Below are 20,666 nucleotides of genomic sequence, written 5' to 3' on the forward strand. Positions count from 1 at the left end.
GACTTTAAAGCAAATATTTGTTATTAAAAGGTAATGCATCATCAGGACCATGCAAACAGTAAAAATGTTTGCAGATCTGTGTCCAATGATTTCTATTGAGGGTTTTCCCCTTCTTCCCTTTTCATTTTAATTTTTGCGGTATGCAAGTGTATGAGTTTAAAATAGAATCATTGATTCTTTTTCCTGACCTTTTGCAGAAGTTCGTAAAGTCATTCCTGGGACTTCTGAAGAAGGCTTGTGGGAAATGTAGCTGAAGGGACAGTGTTGGAAGGACAAATGCAAGAATCATTCGCTGTGTGACTTAAGGGGTTAATTCTGTTACTGGTCTGGCTGACAGAGGACTCTGATTGTCTGGAGGTTCTAGTCATTTGGAAGGGAGAAGATGGTTGAGATTTGGCAGGTGGCAGGAGAGAGGAGGTTTACCTCAGTTTGTGTGGTTGAATATGTCTCCCTGCTCTCAGTTAGGCCTGCAAATAAGTTAACTATAACTCCCATTATCCCTGGCCATTGACCATGCTTGCTGGGGCTGCTGGGAGTTGTAGTTCAGCAACACCTGGAGGGCCAAAGGTTCAGCACCTATAGCTTAACACCTCAGTCTGCATTCCTAACCAAGGGCGTGATTCTGTGCGTGCTTTCTCAGGGATAAGCCCCTTTGATCCCAAAAGGGCTTGCTTCTGGGTAAACATACATGCAATTAGATTCCATGTAGTTGCTCTTCATTCCTTTGCTCACCAAAAGGGTGCCGGACTCAATGTTCAGAGCCCCGCCCCCAGAATGTTGTGCTCCAGAAAAGGTGGTACCTCTAGCTCACCACCAGTCACTGGTAGGGATGCGATAGGTATCTGATGCCGTCTGCTGCATCATCATAATCATAATCGTCACCACCATCATTGTTATTTACCCACACATCTCCAGCAGGTCCCAGATACAAAATTAAAAAGAGTTTAAAGAGATTACAATCACAGGAATAGAGGGGCCCCTGAAAACACACATTTCAGGCGTCAAAGGCCATGGTAAGGGAAACGTATCTGACGAACATTTTCCGAAACCATTTTCCACCATCAAATAAGCCTGCTCACATACAAGGAGAAATCTGAGCTTACAGCTTCTGCATTAGCACAAGCTTCTGTAGTTGCCCAATTGGCAACTACAGTGGTACCTCGGGATGCGAACGGGATCCGTTCCAGAGCCCCGTTCGCATCCTGAACTGCGACGGCACATCTGCGTGTGCGCGGGTTGTGTTTTGCCGTTTCCCCGCATGCTCGCGACGTCATTTTGAGCGTCTGCGCATGCGCGAGCGGCGAAACCCAAAAAACATTCAACTCGAGGTATGACTGTATTTCTGTTTCCTTGGCGGTCATCCCTGAAGACAACAAAAAATAGTTTGCAGTCTCCTGGGGCATGTGCACTGATGGTTTCATAAATAATATTGCATCTGCTTTGAGATTCTGTGTTGCAATAATCCTTGCAAAGTATATAAAATAAATATTCTCCTTAAAAGCATCTTCTTTTTCTTTGGCAATCATTCATTCATTCATTTATTTACGGCTATTAGCCCATAAAATATGTACAAACATAAAAAAGCACAAAGGCTTAAAAACCGAAATATCTGACAACAGAAGGTGAACACTGTGATGCAAGGGTGGGTCATTGGGCAGAGCCAAATAACAGGATGTGGCCCGGAGAGCTCCAAGGGACGGTTCACAGAAAAAGGAAAACTGAAGACGAGATCCGACATGCACTCTCATCATAACTGTCCGATTAGATTTTGATGTTGTTGTTGTTTTTTGGTGGTTTTTGCGTGTGAGATAACCGCATTCAGGAATCTCGCCACCTGCAGAGTAACAGAAGGATCTGTATCCTGCAAAAGCAATGCGGCGTGTGACTCAACAGGCCTGCTAACCAAGCGCAGTAAAGCAGGGCCCAGGAATTTAGTCCTGGCTATGCTATGTAGGGGACAGTTGAACATTATATGTGGAAGAGATTCAACAGTTTTCCCATCACACACGCATAGCGGAGACACCAAACCCTTGGAAAATCTGTGGCTCAGCAGGTTCGATGGAAGGACATTGAACCTTGCACGAATAAATGCAAGTCGGTGTGGTACTGATGAAAGAGATGACATGTATGATGGAAGGTCAAGTGGTGGGGTTATTCCGTGATACCTGGGGGAGCAGACACCCCCACCTCTGGCAAGGTTGTGTTGATTAGGCAATCACTCGTAGCCCAGGAAGATTGGTGGCACTGTGGTCTAAACCACTGAGCCTCTTGGGCTTGCAGATCAGAAGGTTGGCGGTTCGAATCCACACAACGGGGTGAGCTCCAGTTGCTCTGTCCCAGCTCCTGCCAACCTAGCAGTTTGAAAGCACTCTGGTGCAAGTAGATAAATAGGTACTGCTGTGGCGGGAAGGTAAACAGCATTTCTGTGTGCTCTGGTTTCCATCATGGTGTTCCGTTGCACCAGAAGTGGTTTAGTCCTGCTAGCCACATGACCTGGAAAGCTGTCTGTGGACAAACACCAGTTCCCTCGGCCTAAAAGCGAGATGAACGCCGCAACCCCATAGTCGCCTTTGACTGGACTCAACTGTCCAGGGGTCCTTTACCTAAAAGCATCTACTCCACTACTGAAATTCTTTATCCTTAAGCTCAACATACATAGTCATTTTTATCAGTGGAAAACCAATGTGAGTTGCTTTTTTTTAATGGATCAGTACATGCTATATCAAATGATAGATAGATAGATAGATAGATAGATAGATAGATAGATAGATAGATAGATATAGATAGATAATTGTGTGCCCCGAGCTTGAACAAACCTATGCTTATGGGATATTTGTAGGATACAGTGCAACAGCAATGCATTCTCTATAACCATGGTCTATCAGGCTTCAGGCAGCACTGCCAACTTTGAATACTGCAAAGGACAGACAGCCATCAACCGTATCACAATGACCAATATGACTAAGACACAGCTTAATCATAAGTATGTATTTGCATTGTTTAATTTTTTTGAATTATTAAATGCAAATCTTCAAAACAAATAGCTAATTTATACCAGCAATTTTAGTTAGACCTATATGCTACTCAACATTCTAGGTTTCTGCATTTCAACGATTATTCACATTTGGATTTTTAAAAATGCATTTTTTATTTGCTATTATTTGCCGGATCCAGAAGATTTTTGGACAGTAGAGGAATGATTGAAGTTTGTAGGGGCAGTCAATGCTGCCTTTGTGTAAATATAGACTTCATCTATAATAAATGTTCTATCGATTGTCAGAGTGTACATTAGCAATGTACAAAAAGCATGCTTAAGAAATGTTGCTGTTCTTCTGCTGGTCTTACAGAAACTCTCTTGCCTTTTCTTAGAATTCCTTAAAGCAATTCATCTAAAGGGGGGAACTTTCAAAATGACCTCGAATATCAAATTGGTAAAATTCAGAGACCGCCTTGGGAAATGGTGAACTAATTTAGTTTCACTGAAATATTTGGTTTTCTTTGGAAGTTCATTTACGCTTTGCTTAAGAAATACTCACTACCATCCAGTCACAACAAATATGAAATTTCACTAGGAATACTAGCTGCTGCAACAACAGCAGCAATCCATAACCTGTATGGACAACCCTAGTCACAACACCCTCAAACACTGCTGCAAATATAATGGTGACCTCTTACTTGTGTCCCAATTCATGAGCAATGGTAAATGCCAGGTTCAGCCCATTGTCTTCTGCAAGAACACACTTCCTCTTCGCACTGCAGATGCCTCCAAGATAGGCAATTCCTGTAAAAGATAATGAAGGGTTCCATCAGTGCCAGCAAAAGCAGCTCATGCCTTTCACAAACACGTTGAAGCAGCTTGTCATAAGAAATAAAATTATGAGTCATTAAGGAATAATACTGAGCAATTTGCTCACAGATTGCTCCAAGGAGGAGGTGCACCAGGATGGAAAGGAGGGGTATGACAGAGGTATATAAAATCGTGAACAATCATCAAAACAGTAAGCAGAGAGAAGTTATTTTAAGACAGGTGGCTAAACTGTAGCCCTCCAGATATTGCTGGACTATAGTTGCCATCATCCCTGACTGTTGGCAGTGAGGATGAGGCTGATGGAAGTTCAACATCGGGAGGGTCACAGGGTATCCGCCCTTGCTTTGAGGATGCTAGGACTTGGGATTTAATGAATCTGAATGGAAGCAGGTTCAAGGGAAACGAAAAGGAAGCACTTTCTTGGTGCAAGTATCAATAGCCTTTAACATTTATTGCCACGTGACACTGTAAAGTGGCTTTTTCTTTTAAAATCAAGTTCATGAAGGTGGATAAAAACTGTTGATACATAGGTCTATGATAGCTAGGAATGGAAGCCAAATGTTCAGATGTAGTCTATTTTTTAAAAAAATAATATTTATTGAAGTTTCAAAAGGTACAAAGAGCAAAACAAAAAAAACAAAAAAAAAAAGAAAAGAAAAACACACACACAAAAAAAATTCCACCTTTAACATTTCTTTTCAATAACTTCTTTTCACGACTTCCCCTCACCTCCCCTTCTTGTATTCCAAGTTCAGTTATTTGTCCAACAAGTTTTTATCCCTAATGCAATCTTAATTTGTTAATGTATTTCTTTATAATAGATTTTATCCCTTAATTCATTGTTATATTTAAATTCAGTTTATAAAACAACTCTTAGTCATCTGTAAAAGAAAAAAGACTTTTTCTAAGGTTGACCCTCTTCCCCTTCCACGAATTCCCCATTCTTATAATAACAGAACAGATAAAATTTGATATAGCATAGAAAAGAGAAAATCAAGCCCCCTTTGGACTCCCACACCCCACCCTTCTCTTCCCAGTTTCAATCCCAAATCATAGTCCATTAGTTCATCTATTTAGCCTGGTGACCTTACGTCCGAGGCTCTCACATCTCTCTCAGTCCCTTTCAGCCAGCTTCTTTGAAAGTCCCTTATGATTGACACCCAAACTTGAAGAGGCACTCTCTCAATAATGTCCATAATCCTTCCAGCCAGGCCTACTTGTTTAAAGGTGGAGCTCAAACTCTGTTTCTTGAATCCATGTGTCCCAAAAACTCCAGCTTCCACCCAGGTCTAACTTAAAGTCATCTTGACAGGTCCCTGGCTCTCGTTTGTCTTCTGTAACATTTCAGCCACCCCTCCTTTCTGCTCCTCCTGTTCAGCAAGTGTCTTTTCCTCTTCTTCAATCTTTGGTTTCTTTTCTTGTCCAGCTGCCTGTGTTTTGAACATCAAGTCCTTTTCCAACTCAGTGGGTATATTTTCTATTGACTTCGGTTCTGTAGGACTTGTAGACAAAACATGGCCTTGCTCATACATCTTTCGCAGCTTTCCCATGAGAAAGACAAGCTCTTGCAGGTCAGCTCGTATTTCCCGACCTATTTCCATTCTTGTAATGTCCGTGAATCCCCCTCTAGAGGGATTCTGGTTATTTAGTATTCCTTTCCCTTCCGATCCAAAAGTCAAATTTATTTGTATCAATCTTTCTTTACTTTCAGTACTTTGTAGCAATATAACCGGCTAAAGCTAAAGCATTCAGTTTTTCCGTACTTTGACAGCTGATTTGACAGCTGTCAAAAGTTTCCTATAGATCCTCAACAGGCTCTTTTCACGGGTTACTCCCGGTCTCGAGAAAAGTGGTACTTGGTCTAAACAAATAAACTATTGTCCTCCAGCACAATAACTTAAACTTTTAAATCCGTGGAATCCAGGCAAATCCTTGCTTTAAACTGTTTACAATGGGGGGGGGGGAGACGGACTTCCTCTTTTCACCTCCTCCGCTCGTGCCAAATCCATAAACGAAATAATTTAAGTCCAATTTCCAAATTACTCACGGGTTGTTCTTGATTTTAAGTCCGAATTTTAAAAGGAAGAAGCCAGCACTCTCTGACAAATGGCATGCGGCTTCACTCGGCAGGGGAAGCAGAGGACTCACAGCACCACGCCGCTCCCCGTCACCCGTTCCGTAGCCTTTAAAAAGGCTCTTTCGCAGGTTGGGAGGGCGCTAACAGTGCCCGCCGAGTCACCACGTCCACGGGCTCCGTGTCCATGGTTTTTAAGGGTCCCCGTGTCGCCGGCACGGCAAGACCCAGCCCCTGTCGAGCAGATTCCCTCCGGAGCTCGGAGGGAATCCGCCATTAGCCGATCGCACTAACCCGGAAGTCCTCGAGATGTAGTCTAACTTTGTTTTTGTTTTTATGCAAAATCAAAATTACAGACGAAACAAAACAAAACAATCAAAGTTACAGAACATAGCAAGTCAGGCTAGTTGTAGGAAATTCGGGGATTAATTGGCTATTTATCTATAAGTGACAATAATTACAGGCTGATCCTGCCCTTGAGTCAAAAGAGACTAGACCTCTCATTAAATTTCAAGGATTTATTAAATCTGGGTCATCTAGGCAGAGAACTGGTATCTGTTATAAATTCATATAATCGTTGGAAGGGACCACAAGGGTCATCTAAGTACAACCCCCAACATGGGGTTTGAACCCACAATTATTAAGTCTCATGATCTACCAACTGAGCTATCCCAGGTCTTATAAGGAACTTCTTGATATCTCTAAAGGCTCATTAGAAGGCTTTAAAGTTACCTGCGTGAAGGACCTCCGCTTAGATGACCCTAAGTGGAATGCAATATGGACACCTACAATCTGTAAATCAACCTCAACTTATGTAAGGGGATATTCCTTAAAAAATGGCACTGTACTTCTGTGCCGTTTCTGATATGATTTCAAATATCCCATAAGTTGTTGTGGTTGCAGTAGCAGGGGAACATTTTCCCACTTCCAATGGGAATGCCCTCTGGCATCTAAATTTTGGACTGACTTTTTTAAAGAAATATTTTTTAAAATTAAATTTTCCATTCAGGCCTCCCCACAACTTGCCCTTTTGAATCTGTGGAATGATCAAACAGCAACTTTCTGATTTAAGGAACTTCTTATTTGGATGTTGGCTGCAGTGATAACTTATTTGGTCCAGTACATAACTTAAACTCCCATTGTGGTTGAAGAAAATGTATACTGGCTACTGCAGTGAAAGTAACTCACAAATTACACATTTCTAAGGGTAAGGAAGATGCCATTTGGTGAGATTTCCTGTATGTGTCATAATCTAGTCTCTGTGACATTATTGACTCTCTATTCATCTGGAAAATACAACTGTACTCTTATGTTTTGTAATATTGATTATGCTTTTTAAAAATAAAAAATAAAAATCTAACTTTGATTACTAGATGCTGCATAAAAGGTAAAAGACCCCTGGATGGCGAAGTCCAGTCAAAGGTGACTATGGGTTTGCGGCGCTCATCTCGCTTTCAGACCAAGGGAACTGGCGTTTGTCCACAGACAGCTTTCCGGGTCATGTGGCCAGCATGACTAAACCACTTCTGGCACAATGGAACACCATGACAGAAGCCAGAGCGCATGGAAATGTCGTTTACCTTCCCGCCACAGTGGTACCTATTTATCTACTTGCACTGGTGTGCTTTTGAACGCCAGTGCAAATATTTTTGAAGAGTGGTAGGAGCTGGGACAGAGCAATAGGAGCTCACTCCATCGCAGGGATTCGAACCACCGACCTTCTGATTGGCAAGCCCAAGTTGCTGCATAACCAGCACCACATCATGCTCAGAGGCTGCAATTGCTGCAGGGTAGGATATGTGTAAATATTTTGCACAGCCAGCCCAAAAGCCTGTTCCGACATGTAGGCTCATAATCAAATGGAACATAGGCCTGCAGTTGACATAGACTGTTCATATAATTTATATATGATTTATATATATAATTCATATAACTTAAGCCTAGTATTCTGTTGGCCAAAAGTGGTCAAATCAAATTTCTCATGGAAGTCCACAGACAGGGCACGCTAGAGCAATCTACCCTCAGGCCCACCTCTATCACCTGCTGATAATACCTAGCATCTGGTGTTCAGAAGAGCATCAGCTGTCTGAATTTTGTTATTGGCTCTGTCATAGCTATCAATAAACTTATATTCACATAGTCATCCAGTATATGATAGAAATAGTCACTTCCACTCCAATTTTCATAAAGGAAGTATCCTTTATTCACTCTGCCTTCATTACCTCTCTGGGTACCTGCTTCCAAAAGGTTTCATAGGTGACCTTTTGCTGAAAGCACAACATTCAGAAAGCTAGGTAAACACTTCAGGCATATATGAACAAAACATGCACCCATCTAAAGTTTTTTGTTTTGTTTTTTACTTTAATTAGGACCTTATTTAATTGTAAAGGGGGGAACTAAAGCCCACAATCCTTCAATAGCAGCTTTAATTATTTCAAGCTTAGTTTCCCCACCCCCAGCTAAGAGACAAGAGATCTATTTACTTGCAATAAATGTTTCTCCCACACAGAGGTGGCCTGGGGTTCAGTTGCCTTTAATAGTGTGAGACAATGGATCCAGCTGCACTTTACAGGGGCCATTCTCATCCAGTTTGTTTATAAGGTTGTTATTGTTTAATGCAATATAACATAATATAATATATAATATATAACATAATATAACATAATAACATAGAATTTATCTTATGAACTTATGAATCTTATAAATTTTTATTAATAATAATAGAATAATATTCACCCCCTTACCAGTGACAACTTTCAAAGGCTCATGACTGTTCATACAAAATGGAGTGACTGTATATTTGGGTTCATGCTGTGAAATTAGGCTACATTATACGTTCTTATTGCATGTCACATAGAAAATAGAGCAAGCTTGTTTTCTGCTTCTCCAGAGTAGGGTTCAAATTACAAGACTTAACATTAAGAATAACTTTCTGACAGTCAGCAGTGGAGGAAGCTGTGCCACGGGGCTTCGGGAGTCTGCCTGCCTCCTCCTACTCAGCCGCCCTACGGCTGGGGGGGAGGCAGCAGGCGGACTGTTTGGGCAGCGTGGAGTCTGCGCGCACCGAAGCCACCGTGTCTCTCCCAGGAGAGTCGTGTGTCTCGGGCGCACTGCAGGCCCCACGGTGAGTGCCGCCCGGCATTTTGTCACCCCCCCCGTGGTGATTCACAGGGCGGACCACCCCTACCACACACCCCTTCCTCTGCCACTGCTGACAGTAAGAGCTGTCCAACAGTAGAATGGACTGCCTGAGAAAACAGTGGACTCTCCTTAAGTGGAAGTTTTTAGAGTGGATTATTTAGTTGTGCTTCCTGCATTATAGGGGGTTGTGCTATTGTGTCCCTTCCAACTCTTCAACTCTGTAGATTCTCTGATCATCCTTATTCTTTTTTTGGAGCAGTATCTTGGGGGAAAAGCAGACACAGAATTTTAGAGTAGCCCCAAAGGGCTTTTCACCTATGGTGTGAGCCCAGCTACACAACGTGCTTAACACATGCCAGCATGCTTGGTGCCAAATCAAATCCCTTCTATAATGAGAGCCATATCCTATCAGATTGAAATAAGCCGGCACGCAGCATAGCAACACCCCTTGTTTTAGCACAATTCAGCTTCAGAGTCTTTTGGACATGTTCTCAGTAAAGAACCAATTTTAAGCCCTTCTTAACGGGCATGTTAAAAAGGGGGCAGATAGTTTACCCTTTTATGGAGGATGCAGTTGAGTAGAAAATCTTCTACCTTTTGCCAATAAACTAACACTTAATTAACAAGCCAAGTACAATGCAGGGGCCTCTATGTGGCAACTTTCCATCATGTTCTGCTGTTTTGCAGTTTTTGAAACCTTTGGTGGGAAAAGCTTGGCCATCATACTCTTATGTGCTAAAAGAAAATAAGTGAAAATTGCCAGCAATTAAGGGGGTGGTGTACAAGGAAAGCTGAAATTCAGGCTTACATGAGAATTATAGGCTTATATGGGTATCTGGTATAGTTAATTAATTACATGATGAGGTGTTTGTTACAGCATCCAGAGGACAAAACTGAACATCAGGGCTCCTATATGGAAGAACACAATCAGCAAAATGACCCATAAATATTAAAATATATTTGCAATGTTAAAAAATATACTGTATATAATAAGGAGACAATGGACAATAACACAAATGGGACAATGAATAATAAAAGTTAAATATACTGGGTGCATGAATAATAATACTATGAAACAACTGACCATGGGTCCATTTTTACCATTAAGTCTTTTAGAAATATGTCCCTATTAGCCCTAAGTCCTTGGAAAAGATTTTCTTAAGACTTGGGGGAGGGGGCAATATGTTCAAATAATTCCTCTTGTGTGTCAGCAGGTGATAAGAAGTGTTTTAGCTGGGCAGCTTCCTTTCAGTTCAGAGGCTGTTCTCTGAGATGCAGACAAAAACCAGTAATTCACCCTTTCACCCCAGGGAGAGAGGAGTAAGGATGCCATCACTGCTTGGGTTTCCGCCTGTCAAGCGTGCCAAGAATCGAGGCCTGCGCCACCGGCAGCTAAGGGACACACCTGGGAGATGCCCAAGACACCCTGGTCGAAGGTGCACATCGATCTGGCCGGCCCCTTTCACGGCCAGACCTTTATGGTAGTGGTGGACGCCTATTCCAAATGGCTGGAGGTGGCCCTGATGCCCTCCACCACTACCGAGGCCGTCATCCGGGTGCTGCAAGGCCTCTTTGCGACGCATGGGTGTCCTGATGTCCTTGTCTCCGACAACGGACCACAGTTCACGTCAGGCACTTTTGAGCGGTATCTTTTGGGACTGGGCATCCGCCATGCCCTAATGGCACCATTTCATCCATCCAGCAACGGGCAAGCAGAGAGAATGGTGCGCTCGGCAAAAGAGGCACTGGCGCGCCTGGACCGGGGAGACTGGCAAGAGTGGGTTGCCGAATACTTGTTCGTACAACACATCACCCCTCATGTGGCCCCAGGGCAGAGTCCTGCCGAACTGCTTATGGGCCGCCTCCTCAGATCCCCGCTTGACTGGCTGCACCCAGACTTTGCCGTGGCCGAACCCCCAGGCTGTGCCAACGCGCCACGGTCATTTGTTCCAGGAAACCAGGTCTTTGCCCAGAACTTTGTGGGGGACATTCCTTGGGTGCCAGCCACAGTAGTGGGAGTCACTGGACCTCGCTCGTACCAGGTGGCACTCGAAGACGGACGCTTGTGGTGCCGGCACATAGACCAGTTTAGGCACAGGGTTGGGGACTTGGACACTACCGTGGTGCCCCCAACTGCGCTTGTGGCTCTGGAACAGACACTTACAGATGGTGAGGCTCCACCTACACCTCTCTCGCAAACTGCTGGCGTGGAGCTGAACCAATCCGCTTCAGAGGGTCTGCCAGACTTACCACAGACTCAGACCACTGCCGTGCCTGACATTCTGCCAAACCCACTTGCGGAGGTTCCACCCACAGCAGCGGATCCAGGGGACTTGGCTTCAACGCCACCTAGGGTTGCACCACAGCCTCAGGAAGAATTGGGTGGCCCCCCAGACTTGGCTACCAGTCCCTGGCGGTTTGGCAGAGTTTCCAAGCGCCCAACTTATTTAAAGGACTATGTTGTTGGACATGTATCACTGTTGGTCTAAGTATGTGAAATGTAACCGATATGCTTTTGTGCCTAATTGAACCATTACGTGTGGTGCTGTATATAAGGAAACCATTACGATTGTAACTAACGCCTTATCTCGGTGGGGAGGGGTGTTATGTACTGAAGTTCTCACCCTGGGCCAGCAGGGGGATACTGTAGATAATTATGTAAATGAAGGATCGAAAGTGACGCTCAGTGATTGGATAGTTTGTATGCAAATGAAGAATCAAAAGTGACGTTCAGTGATTGGATAGTTTTAGAAAATTGCAACAGTTACGTTGTTCTGGAGCTCTATATAAGCAGGCTGAGCTCCTCAGTTCAGTTCTGTTCCAGCTTACAAATAAAGAGCTGCTTTGGAAGAATCGCTGTGTCGTCTGATATGTTCGCCCACAACTTAACACATGCCATTTTAAAATTACTCCCCTGGGGCAAAATGTCTCACACACAAAGTGGAGAAGTAAGGACTGTACACAAGTGTGTGCACAGTCATGCAGGTCAGTTAAACTACTTGTTCAATAAGAAAGTATCCAGCAATGCAGAAGGGCTGTCCAAGACCAAAAGTGCTTTGCCTGAGCAACACTACCAACACATAGGCTTTATTCTCTTCCTTGACCCTGAGGAGATTTCACCCCTCCCATACCCAAGAATCTCCTGATCATCTCCTGATGGTCTCTGCTGACTCTCCACAGAGAAGGAGGCGTGTCCTGCCTATCTACTTATTCTGCCCAGCAACATATCTGTGTGTGTGAGAGAGAGTTAGTCAGTCAGTGTATCGGAGAGAGTGAGAGTGTTGGAGATCCTAGAGATAAGATTGCTGCTAAGAGCAGCTGCAGAGTCTCAGTGTAGCATTGATTTATGCTTAGAATATTCAGCTCTGTATATAGTTTTGTACCATAGTTGTAGTTATAGAATAAAAGGAAGATATTCTACAGAGCTGCTCTCCGAGTGGTTTATACTCTGCAAGACTCTGCAAAACTCTGCTGCGCAACGACTGTATTATTGAGACAGTGAATCCGGTGCTCTCAGCTCTAAGCTGTGAGTCCACAGCACCGTGACCTGTTCCTGTGGGAAAAGGAGGTCTCTGGCAGTGCTACCCAGCTCGCCTAGCCCAGTCGGGGTTGAGGTGCAAGAGTCCAGTTGGTGCACTGGCTCTAGGGCGATGCTGACAGACCCTCGTGGCCCTTCTCAACTCTGCAGGTCTAGGATTCCTCTGGTATAGTAGTGGGGAAACATCTAGCACAAATCTCTGGTAAGATCCTCAGAGAATAAGGTGGAGAATACCTTAGTGGCTACTCAATTCAGAAAAAAGACAGACCCATGATTGGATAATGATTACCTGTACTTTACCCATCTCAGCAGAACCTGGAGAAGGGAGACCAGAAGACAGAAAAAGTTTTCCTGCAAATTTTAAAAACTGCAAGTCACACTTGTAGGTACAGTGGTACCTTGGGTTACAGACGCTTCAGGTTACAGGCTCTGCTAACCCAGAAATAGTACCTCGGGTTAAGAACTTTGCTTCAGGATGAGAAAAGAAATTGTGTGGCGGCGGCGCAGCGGCAGGCTCCATTAGCTAAAGTGGTACCTCAGGTTAAGAACAGTTTCAGGTTAAGAACAGACCTCCAGAACGAATTAAGTTCTTAACCTAAGGTACCACTGTACTCTTACACAAATGGGATGGGCTCTCAGGCCACAACTAGGTTTACAAGGCAATTATCTACAGAAATACTTGACAACATTAATTTTCAGTTTTTAAGATACCAGCTGGGACCTGGTGCTATTTAAAGAGAGAGAGAGAGAGAGAGAGAGAAAGAGAGAGAGGGGGGGGGAGAGAGAATATTAACATTATGTCTAGCTTGCCTCTTGTCCCATGTTTCGCAGTCTGGAGAGCTGTGGGCTTTTCAAGCTGAGGATGGCTTTTAAAGGTCTTATGCCTTTTAAAGTCATGCTTATATGGAGTTGAATAAATGGCTCCAATTAATCAATTCATATATTTGGGCTGAACAATTGTGGTGTGTGTGTCTCTACGGACTTGGTTGGGAAATCTTTTTTGGGGGGAAAAAAAACCACACACCAGAGACCACATTTTAAATCAGCTTAGTGGAAGTGAATCAGCGGGAGAAGCCAAAGTTGGTGTTCCTTTGGTGTTTGATCAATTCCAAATTCAGCCACTGTTGTGCAAGGTTCACTGTATGATATCCAGTCTATGTAACCGCGCCAACTATTGCAAGTTAGTTTAAGCTGGGGCTGGGGGTGTGGAGCGGGGGAGAGGGTCTTACTTGATACAGTTCTTGTCTTGCAGATGATACCTAAGCCAATTCGTTCATTTCCAAAAACCAGCATGATTTAATGTTAAAAACAACCCCGACACAGGAGCATCAGATGCCCAGCCAAAGCAACATCAGCGCTATATTTTCAAGTATTGGCAGGGTTCCTTTAAAAATTACTCCCTGAGGGAAATTGCGTAATTGCAGCGTGTAACTTCTGAGTTTGAGTTTGAACATATGATGCTATCTAGACTTGAACAGAAAAACTGCACGCAACTATTAAAAAATGGGTTTATCCCAGTTGTTACATGTAAACATTTTGCAGCTGCTGACTCTACTGCCAGCTAAAAAGGACTCTGCTTAGCACTGAAAGGAGCCCTTTACAATTTCGCAAAGCAACACAGCCAGCCCATGAGGACATTGCCTAATTGCAGAGGTGATACATCAAATGCTGGTGGGTGTAAAGGCTAATGCTGTTCCCCAGAGGTAGGCAACCTAAGGCCCATGGGCCGGATGTGGCCCAATCGCCTTCTCAATCCGGCCCGCGGACGGTCCGGGAATCAGCGTGTTTTTCCATGAATAGAATGTGTCCTTTTATTTAAAATGCATCTCTGGGTTATTTGTGGGGTCTGCCTGGTGTTTTTACATGAGTAGAATGTGTGCTTTTATTTAAAATGCATCTCTGGATTATTTGTGGGGCATAGGAATTTGTTCATTCCCCCTCCCCCCCACCGAAAAAAATATATACTCCGGCCCATCACATGGTCTGAGGGACGGTGGACCGGCCTACGGCTGATAAAGGTTGCTGACCCCTGCTGTTCCCCCTCCATTAATCCTTTAATGATTATTTGCAGGAGCTCCTGTTGACAGCCAAGAATCGTGTAATCAGCGCTGTTAGCAAGTTAATTAATGAAAAATTAACTGCTACTTTTAATTTGTCAAGGAAAACTCTAATTCTTTGGGGGTGGGGTGAAAGACGCAAAATAGGTAAAGAAGCAATAACTTTAACTAGACCAGTATAGTCACAGATAAGCTTCCCCTTCCATAACCTCAAAGAACTCCATGGGCCAGTTCACACTGTATTTTGCGAAAGAATCTCTGAGTCGACTGTCGCAGCTATCAGCTGCAATTATTAATCATACAGAGCTCAATTTCAGTCTTCTCTTGGTGCAGCTGACCACTTATTCACCTGCCCTATGGCAGTATCTGGTTTTTGTAGCAGCAGATAAGAACAAGGAAGTCACAGGATAGTCAATTTCACTGCAACTTCCTTGATTCCCCTCTGCTATTTCAGGAGGCTGCTATCTTGTTACAGAAAAATCTAGGTGCGAGGCTGCTCAGTCGCCCAGCTCGTCGGGAATAAAGGAAGGAGTCCAGCCACCAACCGGAGCAAATAGCTGTAGACCAAATCTGCAGCTGAAAGTGTAGATGGTTAGGAGAAATGGGCAGTCAGGGGCTCTGTATGGTTACTTTTTAGCTATCAGAGTTAAAAGCTGCAACAGTCACCCAAAAGCTTCTGACCACATTTAAGCTCACCTATAGGTTTCTGTGTTAACTGGCTCTATGCTCTGGAATTTCAGAGAAGTGCCCTTTGGATCCATAAATTGAAACCTCTTCTCAGAATTCAACCTCAGCAAGAACAAGGGGTTAACATCTGCTGACACAGATCAGTTTGTCCCAACTTTGGTTAGACAACAGGATGCCAAATTCTGGTTTGTATTATGATTTCACTTCCATGAAAGGAAACTGGTGTCCTTAGCAACAATTGTCTTTGTCACTATAGTTAATGAAAACCACACTGGAAACAAATAAAGCCTTTACCAATTCTAAACTACATAGACGATGAAGATTCCTTTGCAGGGCTAAAAACTAGGCACAAACTTTTCTACCAGTGATTTTAAAAATTCTATTACAGCAAATGTGCCCAATGTCCAAATTCATGCCTGCAAGGAAATGCTTTGGATGTGGTGTGCCCACTACCACAGATCCATCACCATAAACCGTGACATTTAGGACATAAGAGCGGTCCTTCTGCATCAGGTGAGAGTTCATCTAGGCCAGGTCCATCCTGTCCTCACAGTGGTCAAAAATATGCCTATGGGAATTCCAAAAACAGGACTTGAACCCAAAAGCAATATCCCTTCCTGCAGTTTCAAGCAACTGGTATTCAGTCATACTCCACTCCAAGAGTGGAGGCAGAACACAGCCAACATGGCCAGTGGCCATTAATAACCCTCTCATCCATGAATTTTGTCTAATCCTCTTTTAAAGCCATCCAGCTTTGTGGTCATCATTATCTCTTGTGGGAACAAATTCCATAGTTTAACTATGTACTGTGTGAAGAAGTACTTTCTTTTAACATATGAAATGCACAGAAGGACCAAGGACCTAGTGTGGTGTCAGAATTCAGGGTAAATTTGCTTCTGTCTTCCATAACTTAGATTCTAGAATTATGGCAGGTCAGTCTGTTTAGGCCTCCAGAATACTGAGCAGTCTAATATTGCTGAATGCTGAATACATAATTCCCCCTGACCTTTGATAGCCAAGATAAGTATTGTTGCATGCCACCTCAATCTCTGAGCGGTGCAAGATTCCAGGGGTTCCATGCACTTACCCAGAGTCTGTGTTTCCTTTTGGAAATGAGGCACAGCAGAGACTGTGGTGTCTTTATGACATATGGTTTATTTACACATATATACAACCTGAGCCTACGATGGAGGAGATCACAGCATTAACAGTCCACAGGGGTCTTGTTTATCCCATGGCAGGATTCATTTGAAAAGCAACCATCGTGCTCTGACCCTCTCTTCAGCTTGCTGCCTTTACCCGCCTGCAACTTCTCCCCCCTCCTAGATTACACCTTTAAAACTCTAATTCAAATGCTGCCTTCTTCTTCTCACTGACTAGGAGTTGTGAATTGAGTGCGGGGCCCCATGCATTTGCTGTCTGACCTTTCCTCTGTTTACTGAATGGCTTCTCTCCCAGGCAATTACCTCATCAGGAAACTGCTGAATCCAAGGGTTCAGTGTTCGACACCTAGTTTAACACTCCAAGCATTGATTAAACTCTTAACACTTACTGGGTCCAGGAATTATAGGTATCTGGCACTCACAAACTCATAACAATATTTTTAGGACCACAGCTTGACTGTAATCTGTTTTAAGTGTTTATAACAGTATGCAACTAAGTTCTACAGTGGTACCTCGGGTTAAGAACTTAATTCATTCTGGAGGTCTGTTCTTAACCTGAATGTTCATAACCTGAGGTACCACTTTAGCTAATGGGGCCTCCCGCAGCCATCACAAGATTTCTTTTCTCATCCTGAAGCAAAGTTCTTATCCCAAGGTACTATTTCTGGGTTAGTGGAGTCTGTAACCTGAAGCGTCTGTAACCCGAGGTACCACTGTACTCAGTGTGGACCCACTGAAAATGGCTAAGTTAGGATCATTAATGGGTCTACTCAGAGTAAACCTTAGCTGAAAACCAACCAGCCACTGAACCTGGTATTCATGTCCATCAATTTCAATAGATCTACTCTGAGTAGGACTAACAACCCATTGTATTTTTAAAATTGTAGTAAACCACCCCAGAACTTCATGGTGAATGGCAGGTAAGAAATCTATTTTTTTTTTAAAAAAACAACCCAAATAATAACAATAATGGTAAAGTTTCAGGCAGCACAACATGAAGATTTGGACAAATGGCTTTGTTCGATTCATGCACTTGGTTTACAAAATCCAACAAGGAGATGAAGCTGGTTGGACCAAGGTGGTGATCAATTCTTTGACAGGAAGGAGCTATTATCCTCATGCTTGGAAGGCCCTGCCTGAATCCTTTCCTCTGTATTTTAAAGAAAGTCAGCATATGTATATATGTGCTTATCCTCATCAAACTGCCCCCCCCCCCCGCCAAGTCATAACAGAGGACCAGGGCAGAGTGAAAGCAAGATAAGCAGGAAAAGCCCTCATTCATTTTGACATCTGCTCTTTGTACAGCAGGACACTCATTATCCCATTAAAACAATCCCTCCTATTCCCTCTCCAGGCCCAAGAGCAAGTTAATAAACGCCACAGATCTGGCATGACACAGTGGCCCCTTCAATTATGGGATTAGCCAAAGCAGAGGAAGTAGAGCATCATCTTAATGTTTACTCAGCTTTGATGTGCTGATGTCCACATTCCAAAACAATCCCACCCTCCGACAACCCTAGGGAGTATAGGAGGTGTAGGCTCCTTCTGCTTGCTTAGAAATCAAGTGGAAACGAAAATGCATTTCCCTGCTCAACATTTCAGTTACTGTTAAATATTTTGAGGGCTGATCAGGAAAATCCTTAACCAAGGCTCAGGCACTGCAATTAGGATGCTGATGCCTAGAGTGAAAAGGCCAAAGTTCAGATTATTTATCCATGGTAGGGTAAAGGAAAAGGTAAAGGACCCCTGGATGGTTAAGTCCAGTCAAAGGCGACTATGGGGTGTGGCGCTCATCTCGCTTTTCAGGCCGAAAATCGCTTATAGAATGTTTTTTAAAATATAACTGCTTTTAGAAGTTTAAAATTGTAGTTGCTTTAAGAATGTTTTAAACTGTTTTAGAATGTTTTTGCTTCGTTTTTGTTTTTAAATTATAGATCTGTTTGTCACCCTGGGATCCTTGAGCGGGGAGGATGTAAATTCAATAAAGAAAAAATAAATAAAACTGCCCCCAGCTAAAAATGTACCAAGGACAACTGCTCTGCAAACTTTGCAGAGTTTTGAAAGTAAGCTTTTCAGTCAGTACAGTGGTGCCTCGCAAGACGAAATTAATCCGTTCTGCGAGTCTCTTCGTCTTGCGGTTTTTTCATCTTGCGAAGCATAGCTATTAGCAGCTTAGCGGCTATTAGCGGCTTAGCGGCTATTAACGGCTTAGCGGCTTTAAGAAAAAGGAAACAAACTCGCAAGAACTCGCAAGACGTTTCGTCTTGCGAAGCAAGCCCATAGGGAAATTTGTCTTGCGAAGCGACTCAAAAAACGGAAAACCCTTTCGTCTAGCGAGTTCTTCGTCTTGCGAGGCATTCGTCTTGCGGGGCACCACTGTATTTTAAGATGAACTCAGAGACTTCCTTCTTTTCCAGTTTGCCCAAACCATCTGTATCAATAAAGTATTTTGGATGGAGACAAGGAGGCAGTGCAAAAAGAAGGGAGAAGGGAAAGATGATGGGACTAAACACGAGTCTTAAGCAAGACTTCTGAGCAAGAGAGTATCATGGAATTCATCATAAAGAATCAGTGGTGCTTCGAAGCCCACAGCATTCAAACACAAAGGCTGATGCAGACAGGAGCAGGGGGAGGGGAACACCTGGCAGCTGGCAGCAGAGTTTATCTGTCTCCTGAACCTCCCACTCTGTAGGTATTTTATTAATTTGAGAACTGCTTGGGCTAAAGGGCTCCTCTCCTATATCTCTTTGCTTGTGGTCCTGTGACAAGCGACTGGGAACTGCTGCTTTTTTGCTGCTGATTTTCTCCTTTCCTTATTTTTTATGCTGCTGCTGTTAATGAGAATCTGTGTTTTGTTATATAATGTTTAGTATTAGAGTTGCATTCATATAATTGATTTGATTTGTATGTTGCACAGATAAAACACATAGTGACAGGGGTTGCATTTTGTAAACTACCCTGCGGTTTTCTGACGAAGGGGTGTATATAAATTTAATGAAGAAGAAAAAGCAGAAATTAGGAGCACAGGAAGCATTAATATTGCTATCAACTTTCATAGCAATATGGCAGCACAAATATATAACAGAAGATAAATTTAAAAATGAAATGGACACCCATGGCAGAGAATTCTTCATCCAGCTGTGGGAAAGGTATTCAGAAGAAAAAAATATATTCAGTTGTTTCTGGAAAGTGTAGACAGTAGGGGCCTGTCGTATCTTGACAGGAATGCTGTTCCACAGAACGGGGCAACCACACTGAAAGCCCTTGTACTAGTCCATTTAGCTCAGAATTAGATAGATAGATAGATAGATAGATAGATAGATAGATAGATAGATAGATAGATGATAGATAGATATAGACAGATGATAGACAGATAGAAACTTTATTTGCATTAGCCACTTGCCATAGCAATAAGATAAAATATACTGGAGGTAGGTAAAGTTAAAGGTAAAGGACCCCTGGATGGTTAAGTCCAGTCAAAGGTGACTATGGGGTTGCAGTGCTCATCTCACTTCAGGCCGACGGAGCCGGTGTTTGCCAACAGACAGCTTTCTGGGTCATGTGACCAGTATGACTAAACCACTTCTGGCACAACAGAACACTGTGATGAAAACCAGAGCACTGGTTTACCTTCTCGCCACAGCGCTTCCTATTTATCTACTTGCACTGGTGTGCTTTCGAACTGCTAGGTTGGCAGAAGCTGGGAGAGAGCAACAGGAGCTCACCCCGTCGCACGGATTCGAATCGCTAACCTTCTGATCAGCAAGCCCAAGAGACTCAGTGGTTTAGATCACAACGCCACCCACTCCCCTGGGGAACAGAGCTAAATAGTTAGCTATACAGAATATGTTGTGGAGGTTTATAACAATGCAAATGACAGAATTGATACATGATCCTTTAGCCACAGATAAAACATGTGAACCAATAGGCTTTCTTTTTATTTTTTTAAAAAAGCTGAGCATTGTTAGAAAGTTAAATAGATCTTATTCTAATTCCCGCTGCTTAAAAATTAGCAGTTTTTGCTGTTGCCTGGTTATCTTTATTTGCCAAAAAAAATGACACAGTAGCGATGGTTGAGCGGCCTGGTATAGATAGTAGTAGAGGGGTAATAACCTCACTCCTCAAATCTTTATAAAGAGCACAATCTAGCAGTACATGAGCTACTGATTCAATACTACCTTAAAGACCAACTAAGTTA

The 20,666-nt window shown here is 43.1% G+C and overlaps 1 protein-coding gene across 3 annotated transcripts in view; it reads right to left on the reverse strand.

The window, feature by feature from the left end:
- ADAMTS17 (ADAM metallopeptidase with thrombospondin type 1 motif 17) overlaps positions 1-20,666 on the reverse strand; it is a 185,062-nt gene that overhangs the window by 97,954 nt on the left and 66,442 nt on the right. For all 3 annotated transcript variants that reach the window (XR_014519045.1, XM_083475000.1, XM_083475001.1), the window contains exon 8: positions 3,676-3,781. Coding sequence is in view for 2 of the 3 variants with exons in the window: in XM_083475000.1 (XP_083331126.1) it covers positions 3,676-3,781 (106 nt within the window). In the remaining variant the exon portion in view is untranslated. The remainder of the gene's footprint in view (positions 1-3,675; positions 3,782-20,666) is intronic.

This window comes from Podarcis liolepis (genome assembly GCF_965112155.1).
Source record: "Podarcis liolepis genome assembly, chromosome: 14".
NCBI classification, from domain to species: Eukaryota; Metazoa; Chordata; class Lepidosauria; order Squamata; family Lacertidae; genus Podarcis; species Podarcis liolepis.